Source organism: Periplaneta americana, chromosome 8 (genome assembly GCF_040183065.1).
Source record: "Periplaneta americana isolate PAMFEO1 chromosome 8, P.americana_PAMFEO1_priV1, whole genome shotgun sequence".
Lineage (NCBI taxonomy): Eukaryota > Metazoa > Arthropoda > Insecta > Blattodea > Blattidae > Periplaneta > Periplaneta americana.
This window is the reverse complement of record NC_091124.1, coordinates 187,455,792-187,465,450: the sequence shown is the minus strand read 5'-3', so window position 1 is coordinate 187,465,450 and position 9,659 is coordinate 187,455,792. Positions and strand designations below refer to the sequence as shown.

The window sequence follows — 9,659 nt, the reverse complement described above, 5'->3', positions numbered from 1 at the left end:
TGTAGTTCCAAGCTCGGCCGTTTAACTGTCATGTCCCATCTTTTAGACTCTTCACCTATATGTCTATATGTCTGTTGTCAAGGGCGTCATTTCTGTTTTTCACAAGATTTTGTATATTAGGCCTACGAGTTCATTTGTTCGCACCTACATCATATTAATAGCAACTGCATGTGAATTAAGTGTCGCATAAATAGGATCTTATTCTTCTTCCTCACGGTTTGGACTTTTCAATCCGCTCCGACTCCATATTCATTTGACCATCTTTTCATTGGTCTTTCCTGATTCCTTCTTCCCTTGGATTGGTATTGTAGAGTTAACTACCATCTGCAGTACCATCCACATGATGTCTCCATCTTGCTCTGTAGGATTGCAAGTTAATTGTATCGTTTATTTCCTGAACTCTCAATTCTTGTCTAATCCAGTGGCGCCGACTTAAAATTAATTTTTGGCGGGGGGGGGGGGGAAAGGGGCTTGACTGAAGGGAACATTAGGATAAATTCTGTGGCCGGGAGAAAAAAGGTCTTAAGTAAAAATTTTATACTTTTCAGGAGAGCAGTATAAAGATTGAAATTGGTGTCAATTATAGAGTTCTTTTAATTAAGAGGTTTTTCCTGGATATTATTTGTTTATATTTCTTCTTAAATAGGTAATGTTGCTCATTTAACAATTTTCTTGATTATTTCCAAAAATAGCCGCACTTAAGCCCTTTTAAGACTGCAACCCAAACTGAGAAGAAGGGACTATTTAAACATAAGACCTTTTTCATGTCAAAATAAACGGGAAATGTAAATTATTAGGAATGAAAAATAGGTCTTAAACAATATAGAACTGTTTACCTTGTGCTTAATAGTACATTATGCAACGAGCCTATAATGGTAGTAATTAAGACGCGAGTATGTTTATGAAACTAGCGCAAGCGAGTTTCATAATTTTCATACGAGCGTCTTAATTACCATTGTAGGCAAGTTTCATACGACGTTTTATGCTCGACCATATTTCTAACTTGAAATTATTCATAAGTATTCATGTTATTGTTATGTGAGTGAGTGCAATAGCCTACCTCATAAATTGTGAGATGTGCGCAGACACGAAAGTATTGATTTTTTCCGGGAAACGAATGTCGACGACCTTGATATAATCTAGAAAGTAAGATAAAAATTAATCTTGATATAACCTTGAAATTGAATTCGACATTGAAAAACGAGTTGACAGATTGAATTTATTTCAATATTATTTACAATTAACGCTAATTATTATAGTAACAGAACATAACCTTCTGCGACAGTATTGGATTTCCAGCCTCCGTGACGTTTCCCTCGTTGTCTTTCGATTGCATATCCGAGAATAATCGAAAACCTGAACTTTAATGAATAGGTGTACTTTAATGACATGCATTAAAGGACTGCTACCAGGTATATAATTACTACATTTCGGCATGTTCGAGCATAAAGTTTTAAAAGGATGTGATAAAATAGCTAAAATACAAGTTAGACCTTTTTAATAGGGAAGCATGGAAGGTAAACATGTGATGTTTGTAAAGAATACAGTATTAAATATTCGTCAGTCCTTTATTCTGTGTGTGCTCGATTCAAAAAGTACTTAGGACATTTGGTAACGCTCTATAAATCCAGTTAGGAGTCTTATTTGACTTTAGCTGTTTTACCAGATTGTAGAGAATTGTTTCCGCTTTCAGAATATATAAAAGTCTCATTTCCACAAAAAATTGACTTAATACATTTTTCCTCTTGGCACAGAATTAATAAAGGACAACCTTGTCTCACACCAGCATTAATTGTTATTAATTATGTAGCATAAGAAGTTAAAATGAAGTCTGTGTGTGGAAACAGGTAATATAAACTAGACCGTAAAAAATAAAACAAATAAATAAACCGTGATATCAGCCCCATTTTTAAATTAAGAATAAAAACTTAAGAAATGGAGGAAAAATGAATAATTTAAAAAAATATGTTCGGTGCATCTAATATGGTACAAATAATTCTTTTAGTTAGATCACACGTTCATTTTTACAGCGTTAATTAAGTACGTTTTATGGAGTTGGAAGAATAAATCACCTACGTGTTCTCTAAGTAGCGAATAGGAATCTTGCTTCTAGGCGGCGCTCTAGTGTGGGTTCGAATCCCGCTTAGACTGATTGGATTTCCCCAGCTGTAAGGTGAATGTCAGGTAATTCCACGGCAAATCCTCAAACCCATATTACCAAAATACTTTCTCGTTTTTACAAATTCTATCATTGCTAAATCTATTCATTGTCTTTTTATTTTGCACACGTTGAGTCAAGGTTTTCATATGGCATTTGTTTTTGGGGATCTGGAACCATGCTGAATGAAGCGTGTTGTCAGGTGCACAGCGGGCGTTGACAGTAGGACCTCTCGTAGGGAATATTTCTTACAGTAGGCCTATAATATTCTCACTGTTTATGGTATATATATTTTTTAACGTTTTACAACTAATTTATAAAAATCTGTCTGATTTTCACCAAAATAGTGACTTTCATACTTATGATACTCGTAACAAAAAGAGTTTAACTATTCCAGTACACCATCTTACAAATATTAGCATAACTTATATGGTTTTTGGTATCAAAATCTACAATAGTTTGCCTGAGGACATCAAATTTACAAAAAATACTCACAAATTCAGGAATTACATACAAATGAAATTAATAAATTTGTGTCCCTACAATCTAGAGGATACACGCATGGGCCCTTGAAATGAAATGAATAATGTATTTTATCCTCGACCATGCCGAAATGTAGTAATTATACACCTGGTAGCAGTCCTTTAATGCATGTCATTAAAGTACACCTACTCATTAAAGTACAGGTGTTTTCAGCCAATGACAACTCAGCTTACAGGTGTTCAGCCAATAACAAGTCAGCTTTGTACCGTTATAAAACCGCAAGTATCGATTATTCTCGGATATGCAATCGAAAGAGAATTAGCGAAAAGTCACGGAGGCTGGAAATCCAATACTGTCGCAGAAGGTTATGTCCTGTTACTATAATAATTAGCGTTAATTGTAAATAATATTCAAATAAATTCAATTTGTCATCTCATTTTTCAATGTCGAATTCAATAATCAAGGTTATACCAAGTTTAACGGGATTACACAAGGTCAATGACATTATCGTTCCTCGGAAAAAAAAAATCAATACTTTCGCGTCTGCGCACATCTCACAATTCACGACCTAGAACAAGGTCACTTTCGATTTGTCAGATACAAATAAAATGTATACATCTGAATAATTTCAAGTTAGAAATATGGTCGAGCATAAAAAGTCGTATGAAACTCGCCTTTAATGGTAATTAAGAAGCTCGTATGAAAATTATGAAACTCGCTTGCGCTCGTTTCATAAACATCCATACTCGCTTCTTAATTACTATCATTATAGGCTCGTTGCATAATGTACTATTATATTTGACATATTTTAAATTTTAATGTACTGTATATATTTGACCATGTCTATGCATATATTATGCCTTCGACGATAAAAGCTATATCTATTTACCTATTAAAAATAATGATTATGGAACAGAATTGTAGTTATTGAGAAATTAATAACTCTTACAATTTCAAATATCTATCTGTTACGCGAACTTCCAACTTTGTCAGTATTCACCACTTTTAATCACCATTTTTATTTTTACCCCAGTTTCGCAATTATACAATAGTATAGGAATGAATGCAATTGCAGACAATCATAGAGGAACTGATAATAAATACTACTCTGTGAACATTTCGAGTACAATCGACTAAGGCAGCACAGCATACAGAAAGTCTGAAGTGCATAAATATCACGAGGGGCATTTCTAGCAGTATAATTGGCTCTCGTTCTCCTCTCATTAATTTTCTAATGACTTTATTTTTCAGGAATTCCTGTTAGTGTTCAGAATCTGACAGAGGGCAGCACTGTTGTAACAGATCCACTTCAGATTTTTATCTTCCTGAACCAGGCTGGAGGAAAGCACGGTGTTGGTAGAATTGATATTGTGGAAAACAGATTCATCGGCTTAAAGGTGAGAATTCATGTAATTTTAGGATCTGTTACGATGAGGAACGATAAAATAGAGAGATTTTATTCTCTAAATGAGAAGAACACAGATTGAAATTAAAATGCCGTGATTATAAATTTCATAGCTGATATTATTAGTAGTATCCTCTGATTGAGGTTCTGGCTGATACGTACATCTATTATCAGGCAGTACATCTCACTTGACGATATGTGTCAGAGGAAGAACAACAATTGTTTGTATGCATCTGAAGTCTGACTAGTGTAATAACTAGACAGCGTATGCGGGATGACTTATCGTTGAATGTAGGTGCACATTTACTATAGGTTACATTTTTTTTTCATTCAGACCATTGACTCAACAGATTTTAAACGTAAAGAGACGACGTCAACATGCTACTGTATCTCCGTACAGTCAGAAGGGAAAGAAAAATAACGTACTGTAGTACATACCTTGCAAGGTTCAGTCCTCGTCATCATTGGTGCAATTACCAGCGTTGCAGTAAACGACGATATATTCTCGTAAGTTGTCGAAGCTGAATCGTCTTCGCCTATCGCTTAAACAGTTTTTGTATCGAGAGAATTTCTGAAGAAAACCTCTAAAATGGGGATGACTCAATTTCTTTAGAGGAATATTTGCACTGGGCATCATGTTGCAAGTGTCGTTAGACCCTCACAACTAAATGATGATGATGATGATGATGATGATGATGATGTAGTAGATGGTTCCTCAGATTTCATTTCAACGCATTTCCTGTGCGATGTACTGTTGCAATGTTTCTCTATAGCCTGAGTCGTTCTGGTTTTTATTTCAATTTTACATACATTACACACGATATTGTCTTCGTTAATACATAAAATGTCACTCTCACACTTCTTAATTGCATTTCGTATCTCTGAGCGAATTTAACGTTTTTACTTCCACATTATGAATGGATCAGCACTACACTATTCAACTCGTACTAAATACCTGAGCAGGATAACACAACTGCACACAACTGTCTAGTAATATGTAGCTATTCGGCGATATATGCAATGGAGGGGGAAAGGAACTGGCCACCCTACCCCATTATCTCCTGACCTAGTTGCCTCATAAATGGTGCCTTCCTGGTATCACTTATGAGCTTCAGACCTGTCTTCAGGACTAAAGAACAACATTATTAGTAGAAAGAAAGAATTTGTATTTATTCGATGCATACAGATTTAATTTAAAATCAGTAGAAATGTTTTTGGACTTGGAATGAATTCTCCACTGATGCCATTTTTATCCGTGAAAGTCTGATCACTGAATAATTCTGAAAACTACAGACGTGGACAAATTATTAGCAAAATTGAAGATTTTTATTATATATTTTTACAAAATATGATTCTTCAATTTAGATTACAGTTGACATTTTTGTGTATTTCTAAATTATTAGCAAAATTGAAGATTTGTATTGTATATTTTTCAAAATTTAACTAATCAATTTGGACTATATTTGATATTTTTGGATATTTACAAATTATTAGCAAAACTGAAGGTTTTTATTGTATATTTTTACAAAATTCGATTCTTCAATTTGGACTACAGTTGACATTTTGGATATTTCCAAATTATTAGCAAAACTGAAGATTTTTGTTTTATATTTTTACAAAATTTGACTCTTCAATGCAGTTGACATTTTTGATAATTTACAAATTGTTAGCAAAATTGAAGATTTTTATTATATATTTTTACAAAACTTGACTCTTCAATTTAAACTACAGTTGACGTTTTTGCATATTTCTGTCTACTGTAATGATGGAAATATGCAAAATTGTCAACTGTAGTCTAAATTGAAAAGTCAAATTTTGTAAACAGAATTATCATAAAAATCGTCAATTTTGTTAATAATTTGTCCATGTCTGTATATGACAACCACCATATGGTGGAATGGAGATTGCGTCGATCTTCAACATGGAAGGCCTGTAGGCTATTCTTGTTCTAGCTACGTGACATTTATGAACATGAAGAGTGTGGAACTCACTTGAACCGGTTTTTTTAGGATGCTGACGCTTTTCTGGTATTTTACTCTAATGTCTCTATTTTTATAATTCATGGCAGAAATAAATGGAAAAAGCCCAACACCCATCATTATATCATTATATCAACAAATGTAACAAATTACATTATGCACTTAGTCCTACTCATCTATCAAGAATAAAGATGTTAATCCAATTAACGCAACCTAGTTAAATGAGATTCTTTCATGTGATTACAGGTCTCGCAAAAACATATACAAAAAAAGTGCACATGCGCATGTACGCATGCCAAAACACTCATAAAAACACGTACTACCCCCTCCCTTCCCCATCTCCCTCTACTCTCCCTCTTCCCCTTCCCGCCCCTTCCCCTCCGTCCCTCTCTCCCCCCTCTCTCACTCGGACACGCATTAGACGTTAGGGAGTAGGGACGTTTAGTAATTTAATCGAAGCGTTGTTAGTTTCGATCAGTGACATTTGTGAGTACAACCCTCTTTATAATTAATTACTATAATGTCTTATTCCTCTATCGAATATGATAGAAATTTGGATGTACACCATGCGAGTAATAGATCAACTATTGATCAGACATTTTGTATTCGACAGATAATGGAGAAAAAATGGGAGTATAAGGGTACAGTGCATCAGTTATTCATGGATTTCAAAAAGGCAAATGACTCTGTTAAGAGAGACGTTTTATACAATATTCTTATTGAATTTGGTATTCCCAAGAAACTAGTTCGATTAATTAAAATGTGTCTCAGTGAAACGTACAGCAGAGTTCGTATAGGTCAGTTTCTGTCAGATGCGTTTCCAATTCACTGAGGGCTAAAGCAAGGAGATGCACTATCACCTTTACTTTTTAACTTCGCTTTAGAATATGCCATTAGGAAAGTCCAGGATAACAGAGAGGGTTTGGAATTGAACGGGCTACATCAGCTTCTTGTCTATGCGGATGACGTGAATATGTTAGGAGAAAATCCACAAACGATTAGGGAAAACACGGGAATTTTACTGGATGCAAGTAAAGATATAGGTTTGGAAGTAAATCCCGAAAAGACAAAGTATATGATTATGTCTCGTGATGAGAATATTGTACGAAATGGAAATATAAAAATTGTAAATTTATCTTTTGAAGAGGTGGAGAAGTTCAAATATCTTGAAGCAACAGTAACAAATATAAATGATACTCGGGAGGAAATTAAACATAGAATCAATATTTGCGAAATGCCAGTTATTATTCGGTTGAGAAGCTTTTATCATCCAGTCTGCTGTCAAAAAATCTGAAAGTTAGAATTTATAAAACAGTTATATTCTTTATGGTTGTGAAACTTGGACTCTCACTTTGAGAGAGGAACATAGGTTAGGGGTGTTTGAGAATAAAGTGCTTAGGAAAATATTTGGGGCTAAGAGGGATGACGTTACAGAGGAACGGAGAAAGTTATACAACACAGAACTGCACGCATTGTATTCTTCACCTGACATAATTAAGAACATTAAATCCAGACGTTTGAGATGGGCAGGGCATGTAGCACGTATGGGCGAGTCCAGAAATGCATATAAAGTGTTAGTTGGGAGGCCGGAGGGAAAAAGACCTTTAGGGAGGCCGAGACGTAGATGGGAAAATAATATTAAAGTGGATTTGAGGGAGGTTGGATATGAAGATAGAGAATTGATTAATCTTGCTCAGGATAGGGACCAATGGCGGGCTTATGTGAGGGCGGCAATGAACCTCCGGGTTCCTTAAAAGCCCGTAAGTAAGTAAGACCATGCAAGTAGACCTGAACGTTTATATAAATAATGTACGCCTGGAAACAGGTTTCGCTTAGTATGGCGCCTTTCAAAATGAAATAGGCAAGTAACAGTTCGCTTAGCGATGATTCAGCGCTTCTGCTTTCAGTAATAAAATATCGTGACTTATACAGTAGAACTTCTACTATTCGTGGTAATGAAGGGAGTGGAATGAGCGGTTAATTGCAAACGTCGGATAATCCATACCATAATAGTACATTATGCAACGAGCCTATAATGAAGGTAATTAAGAAGTGAGTATGGATATTTATGAAACGAGCGCAAGCGAGTTTCATAATTTTCATACGAGCTTCTTAATTACCATTATAGGCGAGTTTCATACGACTTTTTATGCTCGATCATATTTCTAACTTGATATTATTAATTTTATTGTATCTGACCTGGAGCAATGTCCCGTATGTTGTGAGATGTGCGCAGACGCGAATGTATTGATTTTTTTCCGAGGAACAGATGTCCACATTGACCTTGCTAGGCCATAAGAACCTACAGAGATAACATTGAAATAAAATTAGACATTGAAAAACGAGATGACAAATTGAATTTATTTGAATATTATTTACAATTAACGCTAATTATTATAGTAACAGATCATAACCTTCTGCGACAGTATTGGATTTCCAGCCTCCGTGACTTTTCGCTAATTCTCTTTCGATTGCATATCCGAGAATAATCGATACTTGCGGTTTTATAACGGTAGAAAGCTGACCTATCATTGGCTGAACAGTTGTAACCTGAGTCGTCATTGGCTGAAAGACCTGACCTTTAATGAGTAGGTGTACTTTAATGACATGCATTAAAGGACTGCTACCAGGTGTATAATTATTACATTTCGGCATGGTCGAGCATAAAATATTTTAATAAATTAAGTGAATAATACTTGAAGTTTCGTAATTTCCTCCGTAGTCTTGTGTTTAACACGCTAGGTAGTGAATCAGAAGTTCACTAATTTAATTCGGTTGTTAACGACGTGTTTTTAAGGGGCAAAGAAACTCCTTGTAATGGCTGTCAGCGTAAAAATAGGAATAGTAGAGGTCTCATGTTGTAGATTTACATACTCTATACACTTTATCCGTGATTTTTATTAAATCGCGCACAGTTGTAACATCAGTCTCGTACTCTGATGCGAGATGAACCACAGTTTCTCTTTCCCCAAACCACTAAACTATTTGCAGTTTTTTCGATACTTGGCACCAAAAGTTTTCTTTTGACACTTACGAAATGCATTTTATCTTGAAGTTGTGCGGTACGGCAACTCCAACCAGTAGACCAAATTGTGTAAGTGTAAAGTCTTGTAATAACATTCTCTAGAAAAAGTACGTACGAGTTATTCCATCTCAAATCGACCGAAATATAGAGAAAATTGATCTTACAATTTCTAAATACAATGAAACTTTTTTTGTACGTAGAGAACTGTGATACAATGCTTTGTGCAAAGTTTGAGGCATCGGAACTTCATAGTGTTTAAATTAAAAATGTTTAAATTTATCGTATTTTCATAAAATTAGCAACTTTAAACTGTTGTAGCTCCGAAACCCTTTCACCCAATGATCAAAATCATGGTTTATTTTGATGCTGAGAAATTAAAGTTTATATTGACATATAAACAGATTTTCTTACTTTTTATGGAAATGGAGAAATTTAAATTTTTCCTCATTAAGACGCCTTTGGTTAGGAAAAAATATTTTAAAAATATGTAGTTAGATTCCGCATTGAAAGTACAAATAACACATATTTTTTACTGATGATAAGTTGATAAGAAAATATTGAAAATATCAAATAAAGAAAATAAATAGTACGCGCGTGAACTAAGCAGCT

At 34.6% G+C, this 9,659-nt stretch overlaps 1 protein-coding gene across 2 annotated transcripts in view; it reads left to right on the top strand.

Moving 5' to 3' along the window:
- Positions 1–9,659, top strand: part of Ass (argininosuccinate synthase) — a 62,335-nt gene that overhangs the window by 29,799 nt on the left and 22,877 nt on the right. For both annotated transcript variants that reach the window (XM_069834134.1, XM_069834133.1), the window contains exon 7: positions 3,893–4,038. In XM_069834134.1, the coding sequence (XP_069690235.1) occupies positions 3,893–4,038 (146 nt within the window). The remainder of the gene's footprint in view (positions 1–3,892; positions 4,039–9,659) is intronic.